Raw genomic sequence first — 14,636 nt, 5'->3', positions numbered from 1 at the left:
AAACAAACATTTTTGTTATTTCTGGGGGCACTGGTCATTTTTTTCTGTTATCCATGAATGAAAAAAATATGCCTTATTCAGTTCAGATTCCTTATTTGTTTTAAAGGAATGCACATCCCTAATTTGTACTTATTATAAAAAAAATTGCATAATATCAAACACGCAGAAATACACGGAAAGAGTGGAGAGAATGAGACGGGATTTAAGGAAGCTGGAAGAGTGGTCAAATATATGGCAGCTGAGATTCAATGCCAAGAAGTGCAAAGTCATGCATATGGGGTGTGGAAATCTGAACAAATTGTATTCGATGGGGGGTGAAGGGCTGATGTGCACAGAGCAGGAGAGAGACCTTGGGGTGATAGTGTCAAACGATCTGAAGTCGGGGAAACAATGTGACAAGGCGATAGCTAAAGTCAGAAGAATGCTGGGCTGCATAGACAGAGGAATATTGAGTAAGAAAAGGGAAGTGATTATCCCCTTGTACAGGGCCTTGGTGAGGCCTCACCTGGAGTACTGTGCTCAGTTCTGGAGACCGTATCTCTGAAGGGACAGAGACAGGATGGAGGCAGCCCAGAGAAGGGCGACCAAAAAGGTGGCAGGTCTTCATTGAATGACTTATGAGGAGAGATTGAAGAATCTAAATATGTAAACCCTGGAGGAAAGGAGGAACAGAGGTGATATGATACAGACTTTCAGATACTTGAAAGGTTTTAATGATCCAAATACGACAAACCTTTTCTGTTAGAAAAAAATCAGCAGAACCAGGGGTCACGAAGGAGGAAGACACAGAACCAATGTCAGGAAGTATTTTTTCACAGAGAGGGTGGTGGATGCCTGGAACGCCCTTCCGGAGGAAGTGGTGAAGACCAAAACTGTTAAGGACTTCAAAGGAGCATGGGATAAACACTGTGGGGCAGATTTTTAAAAAGTACGCAAGCGCGTACTTTTGTTCGCGTACCCGATGCAAACAAGAGTATACCGGATTTTAATTGATACGTGCATAGCCGCGCATATCTTTTAAAATCCGGGGTAGGTGCGCGCAAGGCCGTGCAAAATCAGCAGCCTGCGCGCACCGAGCAGCGCAGCCTGCCTCCGTTCCCTTCAAGGCCGCGCCAAAACTTTCTTTCCGGAGTCCCCCACCTTCCCTTTCCTTCCCCTAACTAACCCACGCCCCAGCCTTAACTAATTCTCCCCCTACCATTACTTCAAAAGTTACGCCTGCCCGCCGGCTGCCAGCGTGCCATGTTCCGGTCTGGGGGCTGGTCTGTAGGCTGTGGCCACACCCCCCGGAACGCCCCCGATGACACGCCGGCCGCAACACGCCCCCCGACATGCCCCTGACATGCCCCCCTCCAGTAAAGCCCCGGGACGTACGCATGTCCTGGGGCTTGCTCGTGCCGCCGAGCCTATGAAACATAGGCTCGGCGCGCGCAGGGGGTGGAAGGGGCAGCTTTTCGGGGGTTACGCACATAGCCCTTTGAAAATCTGCCCCTGTGGATCCATAAAGTCCAGAGGATGTGAATGAAGAGAGGGTGGCTTGTGGGAAAGGCAAATACCTAGAGATAATATTTTTTATTTATTTTTATGTACTTTTTTTATATAACGAAGTTTAGCTAGAGGCCTTCACTCTGGTTTACATGTAAAACAACATATTACAATATGAGTAACCACAGATATAACAATGTAACTGGTGAAACAAAATATATCAATATAACTGTTGTGATCAGAATAAAGTATAACAGTCACAGGAATAACAATATAGCTGGTGTAACTATATATATATATATATTTTTTTTTTTTTTTTTTTTAATTCAATAGACATACACATGGTTAATGCGACCCCAACAGTACTCTATGCTTCAACGGCAAGAGGAAATGTGGAAAAAAGGATTTGCATTCACAAAAAATCATGGAGTAACTTGCTTATTATGGCGGTTACTACTCCAAACCAAACAAGCCTGATACTTCACTTTCAATGCATATCCATATCCAGTGTAGCTCTCTGCTTCAACGGCAGGGGGGAACGAAGAAAAAGATGATTTTATATTCAGACAACAACCAACAAGGACTGAATTACACAGTCTGGGTAAACAAATAAGCAAGGGTGTAGCTTGCTTGTTATGACGTTAATACCCCAAATCAATTAAGCCTGATACTTCACTTTCACTACATATCCAGAGTAGCTCTCTGCTTCAATGGCAGGGAGAATGAAGAAAAGTGGATTTATATTCAGATAACAACCAACAAGGACTGAATTGCACAGGCTGGGTAAACAAATATGCGTGGAAGTAACTTGCTTATTGCGGTGGTTACTACCCCTAACCAATTAAGCTAGATACTTCTCTTAGAAGCAGTTCCAGCACTGCTCTCTACATTAATGGTGGGGTTGGAAGGGAAATAGAACCAAAGGTTACATTAATGGTGGGGGTGGAAGGGAAATAGAACCAAAACGTTATTAACGGCCAAGAGTAACAGATAAGTATGAAAGATTAAAAAAAAAAAAGTGTGAAAGCTTGCTGGGCAGACTGGATGGGCCATTTGGTCTTCTGCCGTCATTTCTATGTTTCTATATATAAAAGAGATGAAACTTGTGAGTAGTGCCAGTTGTCAAAGGAAAACCATTAACAATTGGTGCTACATGCTCACAAGTTTCAAACTTGTGCTAGTTCAACCTTTGATGTGTTTATTTTTAACCAGCAAATGGAGCATCGATTAACCTGAAAACTTATATTGCTCAAAGATAAATCTAGAATTTTACGCTGCTAGTCAGCTGATAGAGATGGTCATTGATACCCATATCTGTCTGATCTTGATTTACCTTTATGTAACCTCCTTCCTTTTTGCAAGTGACCGCACTTCTATGAAGGTGAGGTTAACCTGTAAGATCCAAGGTGATCACACTCAGATTAAAAAAAAAATGAAATAATCCAAACTCCACACGTGGCGTTCCAAAGAAAAATACATTTTACTGAAGATGAAAAGGAAATCAGTCCAAGAAATAAAATCAGATCTACAAAGAAGTGATGAAAATTTTAAGCTTTTTGGGTTTTTTTTTTTTCAAGTACAAAGTCCCAGTATTCTCCTTGAATATTTTGACAGGTGTAAATACAGGATATACTAAATAAAAGAAAGTGAGGTGATGCAGGTTGGTGATGGATGGTGTGGGACAGTATTTGGGATATTGGTTTATTGCTACAAAAAGCAGGTCTAGTCAGTTTGGGGTAACCCAGGCTGAGTTTTAACTGACTTAAACTAGCCCTGACACCTTAGTGCAGCTACAGTGGATACAGCTTCATTAGCAACCAGTGAAGTGGCTGCAGTGAAGCTGCATTTAACATCATTAAGAACATTCCAAAAGAAAAGGACAATACAGGAAAAAATTGTCCCTGATTATTCTGTTTCAGACAAGGGGATTATGAGTGCTCACTGAAGCTTATTAAGCGAATGTCCATCCTGCATTGGGATTATTGAAACCCATGACATCACCAGAGCATTGATATGGAGCAATTGGTTCAGGAACCAACAAGAGAGGGAGCTATTTTAGATTTAGTTCTTAGTGGAACGCAGGATTTGGTGAGAGAGGTAACAGTGGTGGGGCCACTTGGCAACAGTGATCATAACATGATCAAATTTAAACTAATAACTAGAAGGGGGACAATAAGTAAATCTTCAGCTCTAACACTAAACTTTCAAAAGGGAAACTTTGATAAAATGAGGTAAATAGTTAGAAAAAAACTGAAAGGTGCAGCTGCAAAGATTAAAATTGTTCAACATTGTTTAAAAATACAATCCTAGAAGCGCAGTCCATATGTATTCCACACATTAAGAAAGGTGGAAGGAAGGCAAAATGATTACCATCATGGTTAAAAGGTGAGGTGAAAGAGGCTATTTTAGCCAAAAAAAATCCTTCAAAAATTGGAAGAAGGATCCATCTGAAGAAAATAGAATAAAACATAAGCATTGTCAAGTTAAGTGTAAAACATTGATAAGACAGGCGAAGAGAGAATTTGAAATGAAGTTGGCTATAGAGGCAAAAACTCATAATAAAAACTTTTAAAAATATATCCGAAGCAAGAAACCTGTGATGGAGTCGGTTGGACCATTAGATGACAGAGGGGTTAAAGGTGCTCTTAGGGAAGATAAGGCCATTGCAGAAAGATTAAATGAATTCTTTGCTTCCGTGTTTACTAATGAGGATGTTGTGGAGATACCAGTTCCAGAGATGGTTTTCAGGGGTGATGAGTCAGATAAACTGAACAAAATCCCTGTGAACCTGGAAATGTAGTAGGCCAGATTGACAAACTAAAGAGTAGCAAATCACCTGGACCGGATGGTATGCATCCTAGGGTACTGAAGGAACTCAAAAATGAAATTTCTGATCTATTAGTTAAAATTTGTAACCTATCATTAAAATCATCCATTGTACCTGAAGACTGGAGGGTGGCCAATGTAACCCCAATATTTAGAAAAGACTCCAGGGGCGATCCGGGTAACTATAGACCAGTGAACCTGACTTCAGTGCTGTGAAAAATAGTAGAAACTATTCTCAAGATCAAAATCGTGGAGCATATAGAAAGACATGGTTTAATGGAACACTGTCAACATGGATTTACCCAAGGGAAGTCTTGCCTAACAAATCTGCTTCATTTTTTTGAAGGGGTTGATAAACATGTGGATAAAGGTGAACCGGTAGATGTAGTGTACTTGGATTTTCAGAAGGCGTTTGACAAAGTCCCTCATGAGAGGCTTCTAAAGAAGCTAAAAAGTCATGGGATAGGAGGCGGTGTCCTTTCGTGGATTACAAACTGGTTAAAAGACAGGAAACAGAGAGTAGGATTAAATGGTCAATTTTCTCAGTGGAAAAGGGTAAACAGTGGAGTGCCTCAGGGATCTGTACTTGGACCGGTGCTTTTCAATATAATATATAAATGATCTGGAAAGGAATACGAGTGACATTATCAAATTTGCGGTTGATACAAAATTATTCAGAGTAGTTAAATCACAAGCGGATTGTGATACATTACAGGAAGACCTTGCAAGACTGGAAGATTGGGCATCCAAATGACAGATGAAATTTAATGTGGACAAGTGCAAGGTGTTGCATATAGGGAAAAATAACCCTTGCTGTTACACAATGTTTGATTCCATATTAGGAGCTACCACCCAGGAAAAAGTCCTAGGCATCATAGTGGATAATACTTTAAAATCGTCAGCTCAGTGTGCTATAGCAGTCAAAAAAGCAAACAAAATGTTAGGAATTATTAGGAAGGAAATGGTTAATAAAACGTAAAATGTCATAATGCCTCTATATCGCTCCATGGTGAGACCGCACCTTGAATACTGTGTACAATTCTGGGTGCCGCATCTCAAAAATGATATAGTTCTAATGGAGAAGGTACAGAGAAGGGCAACCAAAATGATAAAGGGGATGGAACAGCTCCCCTATGAGGAAAGGCTGACGTGGTTAGGGCTGTTCAGCTTGGAGAAGAGAAGGCTGAGGGGGATATGATAGAGGTCCTTAAGATCATGAGAGGTCTTGAACGAGTAGATGTGAATTGGTTATTTACACTTTTGAATAATAGAAGGACTAGGGGGGCATTCCATGAAATTAGCAAGTAGCACATTTAAGACAAATCGGAGAAAATTCTTTTTCACTCAACGCACAATAAAGCTCTGGAATTTGTTGCCAGAGGATGTGGTTAGTGCAGTTAGTGTAGCTGGGTTCAAAGAAGGTTTGGATAAGTTCTTGGAGGAGAAGTCCATTAATGGTTATTAATCAAGTTTACTTAGGTAATAGCCAAGTTATTAATTGCATCAGTAGCATGGGATCTTCTTAGTGTTTGGGTAATTGCCAGGTTCTTGTGGCCTGGTTTGGCCTCTGTTGGAAACAGGATGCTGGGCTTGATGGACCCATGGTCTGACCCAGCATGGCAATTTCTTATGTTCTTATGTTCTTAAAAATCCCATGACAGTTTGGAATCTGTGAGAGTAGAGCTGAATTTTCCACCGAGAGTGAGGACTGAGCTAGTGCTCCTGTCCAAGGAAGAAAAAAGTCTCAATAGTACTCACAGACTGGCAGGAACAATAGCCAATACTGTGGAATGAATGAGTAGTGGTTAATTATTATAAAACCAGCAGGGTAAGGCTTAGAGTATTTAAGACTGAAAGTAAATTGCAGCTGACCTGCAGTTGACTACTGTCAGCTTTTACAGTTAAACTGAGTGGATGAAGGTAGAATAAAATTTTAAGTAAACAGTTTTTGGAGAGAGAGAAAGTAAAACTGGGAAACGCAAAGCTCACTCATCTAATGGTGTCTCCTTTTTTTTTTCATACAGCTCTAGTCAAAAAGAAGATGATTATGAAGATGCTGCATCAAATAGAACATGGGTTTTAAACCGCAAAGTCCATGAGAATGATGTAACTCGTATTTTAAATGGATTGTTGGAGGGATATGACAACAAACTGAGGCCCGATATAGGAGGTGTGATTTTTTCTGTTCTATTTTTATTGTTGGTGGGGGGATGCTAAAGATGATAGAGGGGGAGGGGGAGGGGTGGTTATGTATGGTCACTGAGAATATTGGAGTCCTTTTTTTTTTTTTTTTTTTACTTTTCCAAAGAGAATTTAGTGAGTAAAATAATAAAAAAAAATACAAAGCATACAGGATATTTGTTCTAATAATACATACATGTGCTGGATTCCCTTCTGCTGTGTAAAACACGGTGTGGTCCTCACTTAACGTTTTGACACATTGAATTCGGAAATTGGTTTTGGCCAGTAAAATGTACCCTCTTTGCTTCCATGGCATGCACTGAAAAAGGATTTGAAACCAATTTTAAAGACATCACAAAAAGAGAAAAAAAAAAGAAAAGTTAAATCAGGACTGCACAGTATTTCTGTTGGCATCACTAAATGCATGTGCAATTGATCAATGACAACAGAACTCCCAAAGTATTTTGCAGAAATGTCCCCCCAGGGAGACTGATACATGGTACTTAAGGAAATGCATAATCTCTCTCTCCCAGGTTTTTGGTTGCAGGATGGCATTTTAATGCAAATCATCTCTTACAGTCCTGCAGAGTATCCCCGGTTCACGCGGCTTTCTTTCCTCGCCTCTCTCACCCCCACCCACCACCATTGGGTTTCATTAGCAACTGGATGCATAAGGTCTTATGCAAAAAGAACGTTTGCTGCATCCTGTGCCTGAGGAGGAAAAGTTTTATAGAATAAGGCCCATAAATTATGAACAGGGCAACATGGTGTAAAAACCTGTCTTCCAGAAAGCGCAATCTATTTGTAACACCACACAGTCTGCTTTTTTCAGCCCAGCACATTTATTACTGGTTTCAGATATTTTACTGCGTAGTAGAACACACAGACAGATTTAGGATTTTGCCGCCGTTAGACACAGATCCAGGGCTGAGAACATAGGTAGTTATTTGGCAATGCAATCCCTAGCTGAAGGGGGTATTGGGTCACCCAATCTAGGGTAGATATTCAAGGAACCACTGAATGGTGACGTTAACCAGTTTTAATTTTTACTGATTAATTCTATTCATCTATTCAGCCACAGCTATCCAGGTAAAGTTGCAGTTACAGATCTAGTTCAGTCTAACCATACTCAAGCTATGTGATTAGATCTAGGACAGCCATTTATTTGGAAGCATGCTGAAGTCACAATTCGCCACAAGTACGTTTTCTACTAAGATTCATATGCTGATAAGCATTGTAGAAAATTTACACCCGGAAATTTCCCATGGACCAGTCCACAAAAAAAAAAAGATACTGTCGCTGTACCTCATTGAGATGTAGTTATCCGTTGTGCAAAAACGGTAAAGGCCTTTGGTGAATGTATTTTAACACTGCATAGCTAATGAGCTGCTTTGCATGAGTTTGAAAGAAAAAAACTTACATAAATTCTGTTTTGCACACAAAAAAGTAAAAGTTGTGCTCCCAAGAGCAACTTAGGGGGCAGAAACTGCCATTTTTACTCTTGAAGTAGATTTTGAGAAATGTGGGCACATCCTGATCAGATTCCCCTTTTTGATTCCACTAGATCTGTGCGCATAGTGATTTTGTGTGGAGAGATTTTAGTTGGAAAGAGGAGGGGGGGGGGGGAATGTTTAAATAGTTAGATTTATTCAGTTAAAAGCCAATTATAACCATTTATCTTTTGAATATTGATCCCTTTTGATAACCTACTCATTCTGAAAGTCCCCTACAATATGTTGAAATATTTTCCCTTATATGTAGTAGGGATATGCTGTCATTTCTTTTGTTTTCATTTGATACATGATCATTTATTTAGTGTGCACTCACTTTTAAAGTGTTCATTAAAACAATTAATTTGCACTAAATTGAATTACCTTGCACTGAATCAATTTAGTGTACATTAAATCATCTTAACGTATACTAAATGGGTTTTAATGCATACCTGGAAATTTAGTGCATGCTAAAATGAAACAACATAAGACAAAACAAAAGACAATGAAACCAAGGAAATCAAATGAAACTTTTTCAGTTGCATATCCCTAGCATGTAAAGCACTATATTAAAGTTTTTCTCTCTGGAACCATAGCATTACATACAGATTAAGGATTTGTAGGTGCTCCCTGACACCCCCCCCCCCCCCCCCTAAAGCAGGGGTTCTCAACCCAGGCCTTGGGACACATCTGGTTTTCAGGATATCCCCAATGCATATGCATGAGATAGATTGTATACAAAGAAGGCAGTACTTGCAACTCTATCGCATGCATCTTCATTGTGGAAATCCTAAAAACCTGATCGGCTAGTTTTGTCTGGAGGACTGGGTTGGGAAGCACTGCCTTAAAGAATCTATCAAAGAAGAGCCTACAACTCTGTAGGAGCTTTTCTTCTTTCTGGAAACCAACACAATAAACTTACGGGAGAAGCATGTTAACGTAAAAAAAACTTTCAAGTCAGCCATGTTGAAATTCTGCTTTAAGTACCAGTACAATTATCATGACCTAAGTTTTTTGCTACTTGTAGGGGCATTTATTAAAATGTATGCAGTGGTGCTATAAACCAATTTTCAAAGGGAAACTCCCCATCACACTGTCCTTTTGCAGCACAAGTAAAATATTTTGAAAATTGCACCTCTACCCCATTGTCAAAATGTATTCTCAAGCTCACTGCATTTAATAGAAATAAAACCAAAAATAATATTTGGGTAGCAATGAAATCTTTATACTAATGAAGGTGTTAAGATACAAGCATTCAGCACTACTATCATTTATTCCTTAGGCAATCTCCCCTTTGAGAGTTCTCCATGCAGTAACTTGGGTAGGAAGACAGATTCATTCTTCCCACATGGTTTACAACCTCTCACTAAACATTTATTTACAACCATTAAAACAAACACTTTTGTTATGTTCCATTTAATAGCATATGTCTAACAATCATTCTTGGGTTTTTGTTTGTTTTTTTTTGCTTTGAAGAGAATGCGACTCTCTAAAGCGAGACACCAATGTATTAGATTAGTGCAATAAAAGGTATCTCATGCAGCTTAATTATTAACCTTTATTTCTGCAAATTGAAGTGGACTACCAGAACATCCACATTGCTTCATTTTGGAAGACAATGGCAGAGGGTTAATCAGTGAGCATTAACATTTCCAAGGAGATGGATGCCTTATAAGGCAGTCAGCTATTTGTGCCTTTATAGTTTTGTAGTCTATTGTACTCATATATGGCTGTTTATCTCTGAAGAATGTATGGGCCTTATATCAGGTTGCATCACTCAGGTTGATTTCACTAATATTATGAAAATTGTCTTTTGAGATAAATCAGCCATGAAACCTATAATAAGGTGGTTGCTTTTTGTGCACCTTCAAATCACAGTTTGAGAAATTATAACTAAAAAAAAAATATATTTGCCATCATGGAATTTAAACAAAACAATAATTCTATCTATAGATCTTAAAACAGGTTTCAAGATGGCCTACTGCTTGATGGGAAGTACTGGATGGCCTTAGGCTTCTCAGAAAAGCTTTTAATAGTCCAAGAATATAAAGTACAGTCCTCATTCAGTTTGTTTAGCTTACACAAATTCCTTTGAGACCAGTTTTAAAATGTATTATAAAATTACTGAAGACAGTTCAATTTGAAGTTTTAGGCAGTTTTATCAACTGGTTTCAAAGCTTATGAGGAAAATTAAACAAGAACTATACCATAGTCCTATCTAATTACACAGATCACTTATACTATTACATTGATTTGTTCCATAACATTTAGCTGAATATAAAACAGATACAATTCTGAATAAAATTTATTAAACAGACTGTCATGTTTCTGATTCTTATAGTCTAGATGTTGGCTTTCAATTACAGCAACAATTCTTATTGTTTTGTTCACAGTCAAAGCAACAGTAATTCACACAGACATGTATGTAAATAGCATCGGCCCCGTGAATGCCATTAACATGGTGGGTATAATTCAAACTTTGATATGCATTTACTGTTTAATTTATTAATGCGGTGCTGGTCTTTTCATAATGTAAAAATCTCTTTTTTTTTCAATGCTTTAGCTATTTGTTTCTTGAAATGGCTCCTTGTTCAAATAGGGGTCCAATGGGGCTGTAGATGCGTGGCCTAAGACGTAGTTAAAATGTTACTCTTGCTGCCACCATTGTTTCTCGTTTATAATGACGCCCTCCATCACCTTGCAGAAATCTTAAATGTAGAACTGGGACAGGGAAAAGAGGTACCTGATAGGTCTTTAATCAGTCTGACTGTAACTTTGTGCGTCAGTGAAACATGCTTGGCGTTTCCCCCATTAAATTTACTTTATGTTGCTCAATACATAGGTTCCTCTTTGAGATGGATCCTTGCAATGGAGAATACTAACCATAATAAATAAGGCTGATAGAATGTGAGAATTGTTGGTAGAAATTTAGAAAGGAATAGTAATAGAGTGTAGCACGTTTAACCAACTGGGGACCACAGAGCAGTTTTAAGCAAGTCACCCTTTTCTATGTAACTTCCCTCCTCCAAATTCTTACAGCTAAGGAACAGATGTACAAAAAGATTTTTTCCCCTATTTGGGGGTCTGGTTCATTGAACTTGTTTCGCCATAAACCCAGAATGAGAAAAAAGCCTTCGTAAAGTTGGTCTTTTTGTGCCTATGTGACAAGTTTTAGTGCATCTCACTCTAAGTAGAGAGAAAATTTGGTCAAAGCTATTTCACCATTTTATGGGTAGATCTGTTACAAATTGATAAAATAATTGTGTAGCTTAAGAATAAAAGCTCAACAAGCAGTGTCTTTGAATTAATGATGGTTAAAATATAAAAACTTAAAATGTTTCATTATTTTCTGGATTTTTTGCAAGTTGTGATATCTTTTATTAAACCAACACAAATATTATTTAGAGATGACCATGTGTTTCCACTCTTCAAACCTAATAGGTTCCTTTTTCAGAAATCATCAGTGACTTCTAAAGAAGGGACCCATGTGAGTTTCATAACTCACAATCATTAGTACTTTTGGAGAGCTATTAAGTTTATTTATTTATATTACATACATCACACTGTTCAGTACAGCACATTACAAAGAATAGATTTATTGATGTAGAAAAGTAGAAACAATAGGAATAGTGGAAATTAAAGATTAAATGAAAGAAAAGAACTGTCACTTTAGATTTGAAACCAGCAGTGATAAGATATTGTGAACACTACAAATGAGTTTATTCTAGAGAAAAGAGGAAAGAAGACAGAAGGCATGTGTGAAGGAGTATATAGGAAACTTCCGCAGAACACCTTGAAGGACCTGCCATTGCTATCTAGGCCTGTCTTCCTTAAGAACCAACCCCACAAGGGATTCTGGGCTGAAGGAGGCTCTCCTCAATAATAGGATAAGAAGTCAAGGCCCAGAAGAGTTAGAGAGGGAGAAAATAGGAAGCCAAACCTATGCAAGGACTACCTATATCTGACTGGTTGATACGAGAGACTGCTGAGGTAATCAGTCTTTAAGCTGTACTTTTGCCTTGTCTGCAAATAAACTGTTGTTTGTGTGGAACCATCCAGAGTTTGGCCTCTTTTTGTTCTCTTGGTTGTTTCCCAAACTCTGGTTGCTTCCAGGCATCCACATATGGTGGCAGCAGTGGGATGTCCTGATCTAACCATGAAGCACAGACAGGGACCCACAACAAAGGAAAAATAAAAATTGGGATTTTTTTTTCTTTTTCCTGGGGTCTGGTGGTTCCAATAGCCAAAACTAAGGTACAACAGGTTAAGGAGAGTAGCCCCACATGCATAGACAAGGTCTATTCAGTTTGTAAGGGCCCAGCAGGCCAGAAGGATTTTTGTTTCTCTCTCTATCCTTCCTCCGGAGATGCACAAAGCTTTGCTACTTGCAGAGCACAGTTTGAGAGGCAAGAGACATTGAATACATTGTATAACTTGTTGCTGCCTGGTAGCAACAACTACAAGCTACCATGTAGAGTCAAATTGGCCAGCAGCAGGCACTGCAAGAGCAAAAACTACTAATTCAGAATACAAGGCCATACAAACAGCAGTAACCAGGTCACCTCTCTTATCACCAGTAATACTGGCCTTGGGGGAGGAACCCGATGGCTTTTTGAGGAACTTTGAATGAACTGCTCATCTGGCAGGCTGGCAAGAAGATTCCTGTACTATGTCCCTTGGTAACTTATTTACAGGTAGTAGTCAATCTGCATTTTAAGCCACCAACCTGGAAGGAAGGGCCATGTATGTGAAGGTTAAAACAGCTGTCCTGAAGAGGACGGTGCTTACCCCCTCAAACCTATCAACAACAATTTTGACAGGGAATTATTCAGCCTGGAGAAAGCACTAGGAACTTTTCCACAGACTTAATGATGCAGGGTGGAAGTGTGGCTATATCCAGAAAGGAAGACCAGGCTGGAAATAGACCAGGCAGTATTGTTGGAACAGTTCTTAGATGGGCTAGGGTCACCTATGTGGCAGTGGGTATGCTGACAATCAAACCTTACTTTGGAAATGTCAATAGAAGTTGCAGAGGCCTATTACATCTGCAGGAAAATCAACTCTACCTGGCTGAAGGACACTGGAATCATAAAACAAGAGTTCAAGATGAACCCTTAGTCTTAACAAGTTTGACTCCTCACTCCCAACCAGGAATGTTCCACCATATTTCAGCTGTGGGGAAATGGTCCATTTTGCCCGAGATTGTGTCCACCAGGAAAATGAGCCCATGGACATTAATCTCATGGCCCAAGTAATTTTGTGGGCTTTCCCAGACCAGGGTTCTCTGCTTTTGTTGTTCTCATCAAAAGAGAAGGCTCTCCAACCTGGACATTAGTAGACTCTGGGAGAGTAAAGACATCACCTGAAGAGAGTTTGTGAAGTGGAGCCAAATTGACTACAAAATAACCATGACCCTGGCATGCATCTATGGTACCATTGGCAGTATCCCATAAGCCTCTATGTGGCCAGAGGAGAATGGAAGTGGGAATTCTTCCATGGCTTTCTTACCATGTAGTGATAGGCCAGGACTGCCAAAGTTTTGAAAAATGTGAAACCAGTTCACATTGAGTTCACCTAGGAGGGCAAGAAGCCCAATATCTTGACTACATCCTTGGGAAGGGGGAAATTCACCCTTAGGCCTGGAAGACCGAGGTGGACCACCCAGGTGTCAGGCCCACTAAAATAAGAGCATCCATAATCCTCACAGGTTTATACAGAAGATTTATACCAACTTTTCAGAGAAGGCAGAGTCCTTCATGTGGCTGGAGGAAAAAGGCCCCAGAGAAGGTCCAGTGGTCCACCGAAGCTGGAAATATCTTCCAGGCTCTAAAAGAGGCCATATATTCAGAATCAGTCCTTGTTACATGCACCAGTGTTCTGCGGCCGGCCACACTCGCCCAATGCAGCCCTGGTCCGACCCTGTCCTCTCCTACAGCGGCGGAGATCTGCCGCCAGCACAGGGCTTCCCTGCAGCCTAAGGCCGCCACTCAGCATGCGGAAGTCCAACCCTGCCGGCGGCTTCCTAGGGACCGTGGTGGAAAAGTTCCCACGGTTCCCCTGAAGACGTCAGTGTTTCTACCTACTTAAGGCCATCCCTGCCTGCTATGCCTTTCCTCAGCAACAGGTCGCGCTCCTTGTGGGTCTCTCATAGTCTGTCACCGTCTTCTCCTAGATCGCCTCCCTGGTTTTGGTTTGGACTGTCTAAATTATGTTTTGGATTGCGGCCTGACCTGACTCTCGGAACAGATAAGGTTTCTTTTGGATTGCTGTCTGCCTGACTCTTGGATTGGATGTGAATTCTGCTGGATCTCTGCCTGCCCTGACTCTTGGATTGGATGTGAATTCTGCTGGATCTCTGCCTGCCCTGACTTCTGGCTTGTCCTTGATCTCACCAGCTTGTTGCTTTGCTACTCCCCTCTGGCTTGGCCATCTGTGCTTGCATGCAACTACAGCACTGATTGTATGGGTGGGGAGGGATAACCTGCCTAGAGAATGTAGTCCTAAAGGACATTTTGAGGCTAAGAGATGCAGCAGACACTTAAAGACCAGCTTCTCTAATATCTGCAGAGGCTGGTCAGCCAGGGAAATCGTTTCTCTGATGTACCTCATAACTACTTTAGATTCTGCCTGCTACTTTCCCTGGGAAAGTGATAC

The 14,636-nt window shown here is 40.2% G+C and overlaps 1 protein-coding gene across 1 annotated transcript in view; it reads left to right on the top strand.

Annotated features, from left to right (window-relative positions):
* The window catches only part of GABRG2 (gamma-aminobutyric acid type A receptor gamma2 subunit), a 200,349-nt gene that overhangs the window by 74,012 nt on the left and 111,701 nt on the right, over positions 1-14,636 (top strand). The window contains exons 2-3 of the mRNA XM_029584016.1: positions 6,336-6,481; positions 10,376-10,443. Coding sequence (XP_029439876.1) covers positions 6,336-6,481; positions 10,376-10,443 — 214 coding nt within the window. The remainder of the gene's footprint in view (positions 1-6,335; positions 6,482-10,375; positions 10,444-14,636) is intronic.

The sequence above is a fragment of the Rhinatrema bivittatum genome, chromosome 18 (genome assembly GCF_901001135.1).
Source record: "Rhinatrema bivittatum chromosome 18, aRhiBiv1.1, whole genome shotgun sequence".
Classification (NCBI taxonomy): domain Eukaryota; kingdom Metazoa; phylum Chordata; class Amphibia; order Gymnophiona; family Rhinatrematidae; genus Rhinatrema; species Rhinatrema bivittatum.
This window is presented reverse-complemented; position numbering and strand designations above follow the sequence as displayed.